Below are 16,347 nucleotides of genomic sequence, written 5' to 3'. Positions count from 1 at the left end.
GCTGGGGATCTTGGCTGTTCCCAGACTCAGTGAGTGGCCCTGGGCTGGCCCTACCCTGCCAGTCCAAGAGGGGCCCCCATGTCAATGCTCCCATGGCAGGCGGGACAGCAGCGGGCACGTGCTCCACCTCCCACTCTGTGTGGGGACTGCTGGCCAGCCGTGGGCGGTTCAGGCCAACTTCCTGCCCTCTCTGCTGCCGGCCCAGCCTATAAAGCCACCCTGTGTTTTCCTTGCCGACCCTGGCCCTCTCCCTCCATACCTAGAGCCACAATGGCGGAGCTGCCCACGACAGAGACACCTGGGGACCCTGCTTTGTGCAGCGGGCGCTTTACCATCAGCACACTCCTGGGGGGCGACGAGACCCTGCCGTCAGCTGCCTATGACAGCAGCCACCCCAGCCACCTGACCCACGGCAGCACCTTGTACATGCGTACCTTTGGTTACAACACCATAGACGTGGTGCCTGCCTACGAGCACTATGCCAACAGCGCCCTGCCTGGTGAGCCCAGGAAGGTCCGGCCCACGCTGGCTGACCTGCACTCCTTTCTCAAGGTAAGAAGCCTCATCTCACAAGACAGGTCACTTCCCTCCTGTGTGACCTTGAGCCAGGGACCTAGCATCCCTGAGCCTGGGTTCTACCACTGCTACAGGGAGGAACCCTTGTGTGTTGTCCCCTGAGCTCCCTGACTACTTAGAGCAAGTCAGGAAGTAGACAGAGCCCTGTATTTCGGATGACAAGACTGTGTGACTGCCTGGTCACGTTCCCAGGTCCACCTCTTTCCTGAGGAGCACCCAGAATGCCCAGTTCCATGGCTCCTGTTCCACTGTCACCATTGTGGGGCTTTATAAAAGCCCCTTGCGTGGTCCCATTCCCAATGAAGCTGCGCCTGGGGCTGCCGGGCCGTGGAGACTTAGTCCCTAGCACCCTTCCTGCCTGACTTGTGGGCTCTGGGCTCCCAGCAGGAAGGCAGCCACCTGCACGCACTGGCCTTTGACAGCCGGCCCAGCCATGAGATGACAGATGGGCTGGTGGAGGATGAGGCAGGCGCCAGCAGCGAGAAGAGCCCCGGGGAGCCCGTGCGCTTCGGCTGGGTCAAGGGTGTGATGGTGAGTGGGGTGCAGACGGGTGGTTGATGTCCAGGAAGAGTGTGGGGAGACAGAGCTCAATCTAGACTCAACTCTGACCCTCAGGTCCTGTTGGCCAAGGCAGACCCAGGACCCGGACTGGGCCTCAGTTTCCCCATCTGCACATTAACCTCACATTTTTTCTGATTTGGGCTTCCCGATCCCCATTTATACCGTAGGCTGAGACCCAGCCCTGGGGCAGATCTCTGTGTGGCCTTCACAAGTGACTTAACCTTCTCAGCCCCAGCCTGAGCTTCGGTTTCTTTATCTGGGAAATGAGTGTCAAACAGGTCGATTGGAACAATGCTTGCCGTCAGGCATTGATCCCGAAATGCCACTAGAGGGCAGCACTATACTCACAAATCCACGAACTTTTTTTTTTCCTCCTTTTTTTTTAAATTTATTTCCACTCTTGTTTTGCGAAAGGAAGGGAAAAGTTTACTGTAGCTTTGATTGTGATTATATCCTCAGAGAGTAAAGAATCAAGTGAGCTCTACTGTGGAAGACACCATGAGATTCTGCAGAGGGGCCGGTGGGTGCAGGGAAAGCTTTGGTCCAGCTCTGGGAGTCAAGAGCCACAGGTTCTGGCCTTACTCTGCCAGCTGTCAACTGGCTGTGACTTTGTTTCTCCATTGAGCCCTCCTTCTTTCCCTGAAGACTACATTCTGGGCCTGGATCTCCTTTCAGAACGGTGTTGGTCAGGGTCCAGCATCTCAGCGCGTGGAGGCTGGGAATTCTCCCTGGCTGTGAGGCCACATGACCCTAAGCTACCCTGCCCCTTGGCAGGGAATAAGACCACACCAGGCCTTTCACCCAGGGAACTTCAGCCTCAGCAGCCTTGGCTTTGCTTTGCATTTCATAGCTGAAGTCATGCTGGGCATGATGGTGCACTCTTGTAATCCCGGCATTTGTGAGGCTGAGACAGGAGGATCATGGTTTGCGGACAGCCTCAGCTACTTAGTGAGGCTCTTTACAACTCAGTGAGACCTTGTTTCAAAAATAAAGAATAAAAAATAGGGCTGGGGGTGTAGCTCAGAGGTAGAATGCCTCTGGGTTCCCCACTACCTAAATAAATAAATAAATAAATAAATAAATAAATAAATAAATAAATAACAAAGCTGAAGCCACAGTCACCTGAGCTCTGATTTCCATTCTAAGTCGGGGACTGACTCACCACATGTGCTGGGCTCCCTCTAAATACCAGGCCCTGGGCCACCAGCTGGCCACTGGGGCCCAGGCTAGGGCTGGCAGGCACAGGACCCTGGCTTTGACTAGGGCTACGATGCCTGCAGCCTGTCCTCTGGCCGTGGTGGTGAGAGGGCAGGCGAGGACCGGGAGAGGCAGATCGCACCGTCCTACGCAGCTGCATCAAAGGTACTGAGCTGTGTGCCCCGGGAGCAGGATGCATACCATGACAGATGGGGACATGTGTGTCTGGCCTCGGGTAAAGCCCACCCAGGGAGTCTCTGACCCACTTCTCCTCCCAGATCCGGTGCATGCTCAACATCTGGGGTGTGATCCTCTACCTACGGCTCCCGTGGATCACAGCGCAGGCGGGCATCGGTGAGTGCCGCCTTGGGGAGAAGGGGAGGGCACACCGGGGTCCCAGCCCCCCCCTCCACGGCCCCATGTAGCAGGCTTGACCTTGGGTTGCAGAGGCCACAGCCAGTCCCACTTCTCCATGGACAGCGTGGAGCCCCTGCAGTGGCCACGGTGAGGGTGGTATGGTGGGGTCACAGTGGGTGTGAATCCACAGTCCCCAGGTTCCCCTAAGTCACTGGACCTGTCTGGGCTGATTGACCACAGAGCATTCGGGTTGGGAACTTGCCCCCAGAAAGCCTCAGGTTCAGATGCTGCCTCTGCATTCTGCTCCGTGACCTCGGGCAGGCTTCTTAACCTTTCTGAGCTGGGTTTCCTCATCTGTAAAGTGGGGCTGATCAGAGTACCTGTCTCACAGAGCCATCATGGGGTCTAATGATGCAGGAGGAACAGCCGGGCTTTGGTGCCCAGAGGTGTTCCTTATGTGTCAAGTATCACCTTATTTTTATTAGTAGGCGAGGTTCCTTTCACAGCAAGAAATCCTTCACCCACTGGCTCGCGCTTCCTGGCTATTCAGAGCATGCCAGGAGGTAGACAGACCCACTTTCAGATGATAAAGCCCAGGTTCAGAGGAGGGAAGTGACCTGAGTCATGTGGTGAGTTAGTAGCAGGTTCAGCCCCTCCACCCCGTGGCTCCTCACCTGGGAAAAGCCCCGGCTGAGTGTTGGGGTGCTCACATTCGCCCCACACAGTGCTGACCTGGATCATCATCCTGCTCTCGGTCATGGTGACCTCCATCACTGGCCTCTCCATCTCGGCCATCTCCACCAATGGCAAGGTCAAGTCAGGTGAGCCCAGGCCCCCTCCAGAGCCCCCAGTCTCTGCCTGCCCCCACCGCATGGGGCTGCTTCCAGGGTTCTGGGTGAGCTGTGGCTCCCCAGCCTCTGCCTGCCCGGGCCCCCCGCCTGCTGACCTCTGATTTCATGGCTCCCGGCTCTGGCCCTGGTAGGTGGCACCTACTTCCTCATCTCTCGGAGTCTGGGCCCGGAACTGGGGGGCTCCATCGGCCTCATCTTCGCCTTCGCCAACGCTGTGGGTGTGGCCATGCACACTGTGGGCTTCGCAGAGACGGTGCGGGACCTGCTCCAGGTGAAGGGCTGGATCCAGGGCAAAGGGAACCTTCTCCTTACCGTCTGAGCCGTATCTTTCTTCCCCTGACCCATCTCTTGGTCCTGTCGCTGCGGTGACACTGATGACCTCATCAAATAAAGACCATTCCCGAAAGTCTCCTTTGGGGAACAGGTTGTCTTGAGGTTCAAGTTGAAAGATATGTGGGGGAGAGTTGCATGCGTTGGATCTTGTTATCAGGGAGACCCCAAGTGCAGTGGAGGGGTCTGGAGGAGTGGGGTGTTCAGAGGGCGGCATGCAGCTGTTCCCTTCCCCAGGAGTACGGCACACCCATCGTGGACCCCGTCAATGACATCCGCATCATAGGCGTGGTCACCGTCACTGTGCTGCTGGGCATCTCCCTGGCTGGCATGGAATGGGAGTCTAAGGTAAGGAGGGCATGGGGAAGAGGGGGTCCAGCCTGAGTCTCCAGCCCTGGGCCTGCCTCTTATGTGTATTAGGTAGGCTTAATGTTCTACTGCTGGGACAAACAGACCCTGAGCAATGGCGCCTTCAACAAGAGAGACTTTGATTCTCTCTCATGTAACAGCCCAAGTGGACATGGTCGAGGGTCAGCCTGCCAGCTTCCATGGGCAAGGGAGTTGACCCAGACTCCTCCCATCCTGTAGCCCCCTCCATCCCTTGTCTACCTGGTCCACTATGGCTACCATCACCATGTCCCCAGTCCAGGGAGAGGGAAAGGTGAGATAAAAGGGAGGGAACTTCTCTCCCTTTCTCTTATGACATGAGCTGCACACATCACATTCTATTGGCCAGAACTCGGGCTCAGGCTGTATAGCTGCAAGGGAAGCTGGGAGGTGTGACCTTCATTGGAGCCATGAATTCAGCCAAGAGTCAGAACCATGTATGGAATAAGGGAGGAGGATGTGTTGGGGCCTACAAGCTAGGCAGGGCCTGGTCCCTGCCACCTCCCCTGGCTCTCCAGTTCTCATATCTCCAACCATGCCTCCTTGCTCTTCCTTGAAAGCATTAAACCTCAGACCACTTTATGGCTCACTCATCTTATTTATTTATTTATTTATTTATTTATTTATTTATTTTGTGTGTGTGTGGTACTAGAGATCAAACCCAGAGTCTTGCAAATACTAAGCAATCACTCTACCTCTAAGTCACGTTTCTGTCCCATTTTCCTCCTCTACAGGTCTGCTCAAATAGCTCCTCCTTGAGAACACCTTCCCAGGCCTCCCTGCTAAACTCACCCCAACCCAGTTCCCTCCCACCGCCTGCTCCTGCTCTAAATTTGCCTTACTTATCATCAAGACAAGAGGCCTTGGCCGCCTTGGTTGCCATAGTACCCCCAGATCCTTGGACTGAGCTGGCTGTGTAGGGGTGGTGAATGAATGAATGAATGAATGAATGATGAATGTGTGAATAATGGACCCCAGGCAAGTTCTCCCTTGGGCAAGGTGGAGCTCCCTGAAGTCATGGAATCGCAATCTGCCCTCTGGGGTCCTTTATGCCCAGGCCCAGGTGCTGTTCTTCCTCGTCATCATGGTCTCCTTTGCTAACTACTTGGTGGGGACGCTGATCCCTCCATCCGAGGACAAGGCGTCCAAGGGCTTCTTCAGCTACCGGGGTATGTGCAGGTCCCGTGGCTCTGGGGATAGGGACAGTTTGGCCCCGAATCTGGCCTTTGGTGTGGGTACCAGGAGGATGGGCTCTACAGCTAGTTGGAAGCATCTTGGGGCTCCGACAGCCTGCCAGGCTGAGCCAGGCTGGGGACCAGGTCCTCCAGGTGGCCCTGACTCAGGCCTTGGCTTTCCAGGGGACATTTTTGTCCAGAACTTGGTGCCTGACTGGCGAGGCATCGATGGCAGCTTCTTCGGAATGTTCTCCATCTTCTTCCCCTCGGCCACCGGCATCCTGGCAGGAGCCAACATTTCTGGGGACCTCAAGGTGAGCAGAGCACCTGTCCCTCCTGTATCCTGGCATTGTGAGGGCCTGTGAGCACAGTCTTGCTCCCTGTCCTCCCAGGATCTGCTGCTGGGCATGGAGTTTGGCACTGAGACCGGGGTGGGGCAGTGAGAGCTAAAATCCAATCTGGTCCATTTCAACTTCATTCATTGCAAATCAACTTCATGCTGTTCCATGTTGAGCACAGTTGGTTGGTACCAGCTATGCTCTGGGGCTTGTGGAGCACCCCAACATGGGTAGGTACCCTCATTCTTGGACTCTCAGCTTTAGGGGAAGGTTGAACAGCTACAAGTCTCCAGAGCTCATCCTGAGCATGCACACTTTGCAGGCTGGCAACCTCCAGGGTGCTCCTTGGCTTGGCGTTCAAGGCTCCAACAAGTTGGTGGTGTTCATTTCCTGTAACCTTTTTTTTTTTTTTTTTTTTTAGTATTGGGGTGGAACCCAGGGGCATTGTACCTCCAAGCTACACCCCCAGCCCTATATTTTAGTCTTTTTTTTTTAAACAGGGTCTCACTGAATTGCAATAGACCTCACTAAGTAGCTGAGGCTGTCCACAAACCATGGGATTACAAGTGTGCGCCACCATGCCCGGCCTCCCTGTAACCTTTGCTCTACCCAAGATCCACTGCTTTGCCCGTGTTGCCCTCACACCTTTGACTGCTGTATTTGCCTCCTGAGACTCCCTGCCCACGTTTCCTTATCTCCCAAAGTTCTGTTTCTCTTTCAAAGACCTCCTCCAAAATCTCTGGCCAGCATCAGTCACGGTTCCCCCTGCATATGGTTGTCAACACATCTCCATATCTCTTTTCCTAGCAAGTTGCTTAGTACATGTCTGTTGATTGACACACTAATGTTGGCAGAGACTCCAACAAAGCTTTTAGGTAGAGGTGGGGCTGGAGCTGGGCTTGGAAAGATGAGAACTAGGGGATCCTTCGCCAGCAGGAGAATCCAAGGAGACAGTGTGCAAGAGGGGGTGACTGGGGCGAGGAGCCTAATACTATGCTGGAAATCATAGCTTGCCTGTACCCCAATCTCCAGCTCCCCTCGGAAGGTGTCCTTTATGCTATTTCTTAAGTGAATTAAGGATGGGGCATTGGAGGTAATCCTGAAACAGCCTGGCTCTCACCAGAAGCGGCTGGGTGTTCACAATCATGCCTGGAAATTGGGGCATTGGCCAGCTCCTCTCCTCTCCCTGGAGAGCTTGCTCTGAGGTCCCTGAGAAGTCAAGCCTGCACTCAGACAGCCTGGCTCCCCTCCGAGCCCCATTATTGACGGTCACCTGGGAATCTGTCTAGCTGATTCATCAGGCTTCTTCTCTTACCAAGAGGCCCAGAGTATAGCCATCAGGGTCTGGCAGCCATCAGAGTCAGGTAGCCACCAGAGCCAGGAAGCCATCAGAGTCAGGCAGCCACCAGAGCTAGGCAGCCATAAGACCCAGGCAGCCATCAGAGTCAGGCAGCCATCAGAGCTAGGCAGCCATCAGAGCTAGGCAGCCATAAGACCCAGGCAGCCATCAGGTTCAGCCTCTGAGGGGGTGAGGAGCACCTTTGCTCTGTCCTCAGTGTCCCCAGCCTCAAGGTCTTGGCTCTCGGCTTCCTCATCCTGTGGAACCGTGATCAGCAGCAGAACAGCTCTTTGTGGAGCACTCTCTGTAAGACTTTGGGCAAGTTCCTTACAACCTCTCCGAGCCTCAGTTTCCCCACCTATAAAATGTGATTAATATAGCCCCCACATCTCAGGGTGGTGGTGAGGATTCAAATAGCTAATCCATGTAAAGTGCTTAGAACAGGGCCTGGCATGGGGAAATGCTAGGAGTTAGTTGTCAGCATCATTTTTTTACGATGATACAGCTGAGCAAGCCCAGCTTGAGAGGCTCAGCGGCTGGCCCAGGCCCATGCAGGTGGCAGAGAAACTAGGATGCAAGTCTGTAGAACAAAGAGGCCTCGATTTAATCACAACCACCTTATTGTTCAACAGCTCTCTGCCCTGTGGTTAGAGGCACGTCCACACGGTGCCTCGGGAGCTCCCGCCTTCAGGACCTGCGCTGCCAGGCTGTGTCTGGCCATCAGCTCTGCTGGCTCCTGGCAATGGTGGCCTTAGCCTGTAGCTCATCACTCTCATCTCTGTGTCTCTGTGTCGTGGGCTTCTTCCCTTCACCTGTGTCCTTTCCTTTCACTAAAATGCTGGCAGCCATTGCATTTGGGGCTCACTGCAATTCAAAATGACCTCATCAGCCGGGCGTGGTGGTGCACGCTTGTAATCCCCGTGCTTGGGAGGCGGAAACAGGAGGATCGTGCAGATTCGAAGCCAGCCGCGCTGGCTTAAGAGACCCTGTTTCCAAATAAAAATATAAAATAGGTCTGGGAGTGTAGCCCGGAAGTATAAGGGCTTCCAGGAACCCCAGTACCACCACAAAACAAAACAAAACAAAACAAAATGACCTCTTCTTAGCTAATGGCACCCTTAAGGACCTAATTTCCAAATAAGATCATATTCTGAGGTTCTGGGTAGATGTGAATTTGTGTGTGTGTGTGTGTGTGTGTGTGTGTGTGTGTGTGTGCGCACGCGCGCGCCTGGGATTGATTATGTTGTTTCACCTCTGAGCTTACATCTCCAGTCCTTTTTATTTTTTATTTTGAAACAAGGTCTCCTTTATTGCCGAGAATCTCCCTAAATTGCTACGGCTGGCCTCGAAACTGGATCCTCTTTTATTAAGCCCCCAAGTCCTGAGATTACAGACATGCGCCACTCTTCTACCCACTAGAGGCAGATGGGAGACTGGCCTGGTCTTCTGGCCTTCAAGTTAAGGACTCTTTACACATGGCCCAGTCAAGCTGTCCAGGTAGCTCGGTAGAGCTGGCAGGACCAGGGCTGCGGAGCCTCCAAATCAGAGACCCGGGCAGCCCTGAGGGCTCCAAGCCTCCTCCCCACTAAGGGTCTGCTCCCATTCTTTCTGGCTCACCACCGCCTCCCTCCACACTTCAACTTGTTTCTAATCTGTGGTTCTACCTGTCAAGCGGGCAGTGAGTGGCCAGAGCAGAGAGAGTTGGGGAGGTTTGCGATAGGGCTCCTCGCGCAGCCTCAGCCTTCCCCTCTGGAGGTCTGTAAGGGAGAGCAGAGTGAGTCTTGAACTTGCTATAAAAATCCCAGCCCACATTGCTGCAGAGCAGAGTCTGGACTGTGTCCCCAGCAGAGACAGGGCCGGCGCCACCGGAGGCTCTGGGGAGCAAGACCCTCGCCACTCCCTGCTCTGCTTCCCCACCCGCCGTTTCTCAGGAACTTGTGTTGGAGCGAGAGCCTGGAAGTGGTGACCATGGGCCGTGTGTGGGCTTGTTATCACTGCTAGGACAAAGCGTGTGTGCCGAGGGACCTCTCTGGAGCGGAGGGAGGAGGCTGGGGCTTGTCGTCCACTCCTGTCTAGTTACAGTTGTGAGCCTGGCCAGTCGGTCAGCGTAGGTGATCTAGCACGGTTGACTGGCCTGGGTGCAGGAGCCGGCGTAATCCTCTCATTTTACCCACAGTCGTGGCACTCTGGTCACCAGCTTTCCGAGGAGTCTGAGGCGTGGGCAGAGCCGGCCACCTAAGTGAGCGGGCAGGTTGACCACGAGCCCTGCCATGCTGACCCCTCTTCTCCTCCCCAGCAGTGAGCGTGGGCCAGGTCCTCCATGGCCAGGTGCAGAGCTGTCAGCTTTTCTTCCGGCCTTGGATGCAGCCTCAGCTCTGTGATCCTGGTCACACCCATCCTCTGTGGTCCTCAATCATGAGGTGCCACCCTCTCTGTGCTGGAACAGGGCTCTGCAGGGCCAAGGTCAGGAATTGTCACCTGACGGGGGCAGAGGCCTGGAAGGAGCCCTGAGGCCGCCTGATGCCCCCTTCCGTGCAGGACCCTGCTGTGGCCATCCCCAAGGGGACACTCATGGCGATTTTTTGGACCACCATCTCCTACCTGGCCATTTCAGCCACCATTGGTGAGTAGAGCAGGAGCCTGGCTCAACCCCAGCATTGAAGCCCAGAGCCTGGGAGGTTACAGGGTAGGGTCTGACTAACAGGAAGAGCTGGGCCGGGGACATGGTGACCCCAGAAAGTGGGGCCTTGAATCCTGCCTCCAGGGCATGTGTCTCCTCCGCACTGACCAGATTCCCTGCCTAGCAATGGAGACCAGGCCAGGCTCCTCTGGTCCTTTTAAACACAAAGGTTCCAGATTCACAAGTGGGAAGATCCTGCAGGACAGATCATACTCTAACTGTAGGGTAAAAATGAAGATAGTACTGGCTACTGAGTCACCACTGCCCAGCCCTGTACAGAGCTTAGCACATTTAATCTGAGAACTGTCATTTCTCCCATTTTACAGAGAAGAAAATGGGGACTCCGGGAGGGCGAGTGACCTGCCCAAGGCCACACAACCCCAGAGCAATGGAGCCCGGCTTTAAATTTAGGCGTGGGCTAATAATACCTGCCTTGAACTGAGCCTCTCGCAGGCGAACTTGCTCCCAGGGACCACCCTTGAGGCAGGCTGTCCACAGATGGCTAAGGGACTTGGCCCAGCTCATAGCCTCTTAGGACTTGAGGCCAGCTGCCAGCTGTCTGCTTTATTATATATATATATATATATATATATATATATATATATATATATATATTTAGTGGTATTGGGCATGGAACTCAGGGGCATTCTACCTCCAAGCTACACCCCCAGCCCTATTTTTTATTCTTTACTTTGAAACAGGGTCTCACTGAGTTGCAAAGGGCCTCATTAAGTAGCTGAGGTTGTTCTTGAATCCCAATCCTCCTGTCTCAGCCTCCCAAGTACTGGGATTACAACCATGCGCCACCACACCCGGCTAGCTGTCTGCTTTAAAGAGGACATTAGGTGTGTTGCTTAAGCTCTCTAAGCCTCTGCAAAGTGGGAACCACAGCTAATGTAGCAGCAACACTGCCTTCTGCAGTTGCTGAGAGACTTAGCAAGGTGCCCGGCACATTAGCGGTTACCATTATTATGGTGATGCGATCCAGGAGGATGGCCACACACTGCAGCTGGCCCTCTGCAGGCGTGGCCAGCATTTCAGGGATGGGAGAGGAGGGTGGAGCAAGGGGGAAGGAGGAATGGCCTCACAGTTCAGTCCTCCTCTCAGGCTCCTGTGTGGTGCGAGATGCTTCTGGGGTCCTGAACGATACGGTGACCCCAGGCTTGGGCGCCTGTGAGGGGCTGGCCTGCGGCTATGGCTGGAACTTCACCCAGTGCTCCCAGCAACACACCTGCCGCTATGGCCTCATTAACTACTACCAGGTACCAGGCGCTGGCTCTGTGGGGCCCCGAGGGCTGGAGTAGGTGGCTGTGAGCTGGGCCCAGGCTTGGGGAGGCTCAGAGCTCAGGTGGGCTCCTGTGCTCGTCTCTGTCTGTGAGTGGGCCCTGGGATCCTGGGTAAGGGCTACAGACTCCAATGGAGGCAGCAGCCACCCAGTCCCTGCCTGTGGTGGGGCCTGGGTTACCACAGGCGAAGCTCTGATCTCAGCCCCACCTTCCCGCAGACCATGAGCATGGTGTCAGGCTTTGCGCCCCTCATCACGGCTGGCATCTTTGGGGCCACTCTCTCCTCTGCACTGGCCTGCCTCGTCTCTGCTGCCAAGGTCTTCCAGGTGAGCCCGCAGAAAGGGGCCCAGAGGAGCAGCAGGCCTGGATCAGAGGCCCAGGTGGAAGGATCCCCTGGTGACTGTTACAGGGGCCCAGAGGGGTCATGTGATGGGGCGTCTAGATGAAAGGGGCCAGGCAAACACTCCTTGGAAGGCAGCAGCCCCTTCCTGTTCATCAGGACCCCACCCAAACTCACACTGTGACCCTGTAGCTCTTCTGCAGTTCCGCCCTCCAACCTGCCCTGACGTGATGGACCCTCTCATTCTGGCCTTGTGCTGTCTCCATGGTGATGGGGTATCACCTCATTCAACAGAACAGGAAACAGGGACCTGGACTGGGGGTGCACACTGCGGCTGTCACAGGGGCCAGAGTGGGGGCTGGAGCTCAGGTGGCCCAGGAAAGGGGAGATGGCAGGTGACAGCCAGGGCTGAGCATGACGTCCTGTGCCACAGTGCCTGTGTGAGGACCAGCTGTACCCGCTGATCGGCTTCTTTGGCAAAGGCTACGGCAAGAACAAGGAGCCTGTGCGGGGCTACCTGCTGGCCTACGCCATCGCCGTGGCCTTCATCATCATTGGTAAGGGGCTGCCAGGCTCTGCAGGGCCTGGCTGTGAGGGTCACGGGGGCCTGGCCATTCTCTCTGTTACTCATCCAGCCAAACCTGGCATCAGGGGGCACGCAGTGCCATTGCTGGGGATGGAACTGAGGGCCAAGCACATGCTGAGCACATACTCTTCCACTGAGCCCGCCTCCAGCCCCTGGAGAATGACTGTGGAGCGGGGGAGGACCTGATGGAAGGAGACCAGAGGAGGCCTCATGATCCTTGCCCTTTCCCCACCTTCAGGCTGGTGGCTCCCAGCCCTGGCAGGTGGGAGACCATTCTGTTTGGTTAGAAACAAGTTTACCTGGTTTCCCTGCTTCTGCGCTCTAGTGTGCTGGCAGCTGGGCTCCCCTCACTCCAGGCCTAAGCAAACTACAGTTCACCTTTGGAGCCCGGTCAAGCTGGCTGGTCCCTTCTTGGGAGCTGACACCCATGGCTGGGTCAATATCTTGGCAGGTGTATGAACTAGCAAGCCCGGTTTCTCACGCCCTGCCTTCATAGGGGAACGAGCCCAGTTAACCAGTGAGGGAAATTGACTTTCTCTCCTGGCTTTACCATGTGCTGGCTGTGTGGCCTTAGACAAGTTGTCACTTCTCTGAGCCTCAGTTTCCTCATCTGCAGAATGGGAGCATGACAGATGGGCAGGGAGAGCCCATGCGTGTGTGCACACACATACATGCACACATGTTTACACATCAGATACTTCCTGATGAGCATGGCTAAGGAAGCACAAGTCACAAGGAGAGGAGCTGCCACCCCAACTGAGGGCGGTGACTGTGCTGACATGATGTCCTCCGGTCCCTGCTCCCTGCGCAGGAGTGGTGGGAAGGGGTGCAGTGAGCTTTCCCCAGGGGCCAGTCCATAAGACTAACCCTAGCGGTCTTGTCGCTGTTACCCAAGGGAAGCCTTCCAGATACTGGATCCTGAAACAGATAATGGGGTGGCAAGGATGCACCCACAGGGTAAAGAGTCTAGGCCCGGCATTCCCTGGACCCACCCCTGCTTCCTGCTCACCCCTAACCCCGACTTGAAGTCGACATCCTTTGCTCTGGGTGGTTCTGACTTGAGTAGACTCCATGATCTCAGCTCTGGGGCCAGGTTATCAGGGGGTGAAATTTAATCATATGCAGGAAGCCGTGGCACATAAGAGGAGCTTGTCTTATTTGGGGATCCTTAGAGAGGCCCCATGACAAGGCTTCCCATGCACAAGTCTTTCCGGGGCTACTGTGGACTAGTGGCCCGGAAGGGAAGGAGCCTTTTCTTGAGTGGCCGCCACTGGGGGTAGGACTTTGATACAATCTCACGGGTCATGGGTCACATTGGAAAATATATTCTTTACTGTAATTTGGGGTCAAAAGTGTCACAGCCACTGCCTTCAGTCATCCCCTAGCCTGACAGGGTCCACCCCTTGCTGTCCTCCATCCTCTTAAAAGCCAGTAGCTCACACAAGACACCATCCCTTTGAGCTTCACAAAAGGATGGAACCATTTGCCAATGAGGAGGTCGGGACTAGCTGAGCCCTGGTGGCCTGTCCAGGTCCCTACCCTGTGAGGGAGGGTGCCAGGCAGCTGCTCGGTGGCACTGCCCAGCAGGCTGTCCTTTCTTCCCTGGGCCCCTGAAGCCGAGCTCAACACCATCGCCCCAATCATTTCCAACTTCTTCCTGTGCTCCTACGCCCTCATCAACTTCAGCTGCTTCCACGCCTCCATCACCAACTCACCTGGTAAGCAATGGCTTCTCCCCTCCCCGGGGCAGGGACACACCAGCCCGGGGGTTGGTGGGCAGAAGGTGGCAGCCAGAGGTCACCTCTCAGGATGAAATCGCATGAAAGTTAACATTTATATCCTAACACTAGCAGCTGTCTTCTATTTATTTATTTTGGTACTAGGGATTGAACCCAGGGGCATTCTACCTCCAAGCTATACCCCTAACCCTTTATATTTTTAATTAATTAATTAGTTAGTTAGTTAGTTTGTGGTACTGAGGATGGAACCCAGGGGCATTCCACCTGCAAGCAACACACCAGCCCTACTTTTTCTTCTTTATTTTGAAACAGGGTCTCACTGAGTTGCAAAGGGCCTCACTAAGTAGTAGCTGAGGCTGTCCTCAAACCACATTCTCCTCCTGTCTCAGCCTCCCAAATGCAGGGTTTACAAGTATACGCCACCATGCCCGGTTCCCCCTTTTTTATTTTGAAATAGGTTCACTCCAGATTGCTGAGGGTCTGGCTAAGTTGCTGAGGCTGGCCTCAAACCTGCAATCTTCCCATCTCAGCTTCCCAAGTACAGGGATTACAGGAGCGGGCCACCAGTCCCGGCTTTAGCAGTGTGCATCGATATGGATTCAGGCATTATTTTAAGTCTGAGGAGGGTCTTCTGGTCTCTTCCTTCACCAGTTTTCCAGGAGTCGGTAGTCTGATTCCCCAAAGGTGAAAGAGAGAATGTCCCAAAGTCAGGCAGGGCCGACACGCACGGTGCTGCAGGTTGCACACTCCCAGCTCTGGTGGCACCACTCCCACACAGCGCAGACTTGCATGTCTATGATGCCACACCTCTGGCAGATGGAAGTAAAGAGACTAGAGGAAGATTTTTTTTCTAATTAGCCCCCAATTGCCAATGGGCCTGTATTTGGGCCACCTTTTACGTAGAACACAATGTGCCTATGTCCCTGGAGTTGTGCCAGGGCACAGTTATCACTAGTGGTGGCCTGGCCTGGTGCAAGGAGGACCAGGCGGAAGCACACGCCCCCTCTGCCTGACCCCCTGGCTGGGTGCATCCTCCTGATGTGGGTGGCCCCACAGTGTACCCCACCCCAGGCAGGTGTCCGCTCTCCTGGAGACTCAGGAGGAGGGGAGCTTGAACTCCTTGGCTAGTGGGCAGAGGCTAGGATCCCAGTCTTGGGCATGCCGGGTGGTGATGCTCCCCAGCCCTGCCTGGCAGCTCTGGCCCGGGAGGTGGCTCCCAAGCTCTACAGGGTGTGCCTACTGACCGTGCCCGCCCAGGGTGGAGACCCTCCTTCCGGTTCTACAGCAAGTGGGCGGCGCTGTTCGGGGCAGTGATCTCCGTGGTCATCATGTTCCTGCTCACCTGGTGGGCGGCCCTCATCGCCATTGGAGTGGTCCTCTTCCTCCTGCTCTACGTGATCTATAAGAAGCCAGGTGCGTGGGCTCCACCTCAGCCCCCAGTCCGCGCTTTTCAGGGCTCCCCGCTCCCTTGGGGCATGGTGCTCAATGGGATGTGCCTGCTTAGACCCCATACCCAGGAATCCTAACTCAAAGGCCCTGAGAGGGGCTTTCAGGGGCGGCTTGGCCCCTTCCCCAGGGCCAGCTTCCCACCCAGGCCTGAGGAAGGCTGTTGGAAGGACAGGTGAACAATTCTTGGACTCTGTGCAGGAGTGTCCACATGTATGCAGGCAGGAACCCTGGCTGCAGCAATCTGAGGGCAGCAACATGACTCCAAGAATCCTAGAATTCCACACCTGAGCCTGGACTCCCAGGTCACTGGGCAGGCCTTTGTCAGAGCAGGAGAATGTTTCATAGAGTTCCATACCTTCATGTATTTGGGTCTTTAGCACTGCGTGTGTTAGGAGAAGAGCTGCAGGCTGTCGACCTGCCAAATGGCCTGTTCCCAAGGCACCCAGTGACTAAAGGCTGACCCCCACACACAAGATTGCTTTCTCCTGGTGATTTCTGTCTTGCTTTCATCCCACCCTCAGAGGTAAATTGGGGCTCCTCAGTGCAAGCTGGCTCCTACAACCTGGCCCTCAGCTACTCGGTGGGCCTCAACGAGGTGGAAGACCACATCAAGAACTACCGGTGAGCGGAGCCCCTGCCACCCACCTGGGACCTGGGACCAGCCAAGGTATAATTCTGCCACGGTAGTCAGCTGGGCTAGCAGGGAATAGTAGGAGCATTACATGGTGGTGTTGGTGGCCAGAATAGGGAGGACAAGAGAGACCAGTGTGGTGGCTATCACAAAAGCTAGAAAAACCCTTGAGTTAGGGCCAGAAAGATGAGTCCCAAAGCTCCCCCCAGAACTCTACTGCGCCTGCCCTTAGCATCCAGATGCTCCTGTGCTCCCTCCTGAAACTCACGCCCTTTCCTTCCCTCTGCAGTCCTCAGTGCCTGGTGCTCACAGGTCCCCCCAACTTCCGCCCCGCCCTGGTGGACTTTGTGGGCACCTTCACCCAGAACCTGAGCCTAATGATCTGCGGCCACGTGCTCATCGTGAGTGTCCCCAGGAGGTGGGACAGGGCCCTCCACGTTCCTGGGGGAGCTGCCTGGATGGAGGTCCACCCAGGGTGGGGGAAGGTGTGGAGCCAGCAGAGCCTGGCAGGGCCCCTTCTTCCCG

The 16,347-nt window shown here is 55.6% G+C and overlaps 1 protein-coding gene across 6 annotated transcripts in view; it reads left to right on the top strand.

Annotated features, from left to right (window-relative positions):
* Positions 1–270: 270 nt before the first annotated feature.
* SLC12A3 (solute carrier family 12 member 3) overlaps positions 271–16,347 on the top strand; it is a gene marked incomplete at both ends in the record, with an annotated part of 34,142 nt that continues 18,065 nt past the window's right edge. For 3 of the 6 annotated variants that reach the window (XM_080702440.1, XM_080702438.1, XM_080702436.1), the window contains 16 exons: positions 271–552; positions 964–1,107; positions 2,613–2,688; positions 3,417–3,512; positions 3,674–3,813; positions 4,110–4,220; positions 5,317–5,428; positions 5,618–5,748; positions 9,650–9,734; positions 10,899–11,053; positions 11,296–11,403; positions 11,851–11,974; positions 13,620–13,721; positions 15,000–15,155; positions 15,713–15,812; positions 16,112–16,223. In XM_080702440.1, the coding sequence (XP_080558566.1) occupies positions 271–552; positions 964–1,107; positions 2,613–2,688; positions 3,417–3,512; positions 3,674–3,813; positions 4,110–4,220; positions 5,317–5,428; positions 5,618–5,748; positions 9,650–9,734; positions 10,899–11,053; positions 11,296–11,403; positions 11,851–11,974; positions 13,620–13,721; positions 15,000–15,155; positions 15,713–15,812; positions 16,112–16,223 (2,034 nt within the window). Of the gene's footprint in view, positions 553–960; positions 1,108–2,612; positions 2,689–3,416; positions 3,513–3,673; positions 3,814–4,109; positions 4,221–5,316; positions 5,429–5,617; positions 5,749–9,649; positions 9,735–10,898; positions 11,054–11,295; positions 11,404–11,850; positions 11,975–13,619; positions 13,722–14,999; positions 15,156–15,712; positions 15,813–16,111; positions 16,224–16,347 lie in introns of all 6 variants that reach the window. The other 3 variants (XM_080702439.1, XM_080702437.1, XM_080702435.1) reach the window with 1 other exon arrangement.

The sequence above is a fragment of the Muscardinus avellanarius genome (genome assembly GCF_963383645.1).
Source record: "Muscardinus avellanarius genome assembly, chromosome: 10".
Classification (NCBI taxonomy): Eukaryota; Metazoa; Chordata; class Mammalia; order Rodentia; family Gliridae; genus Muscardinus; species Muscardinus avellanarius.
This window is presented reverse-complemented; position numbering and strand designations above follow the sequence as displayed.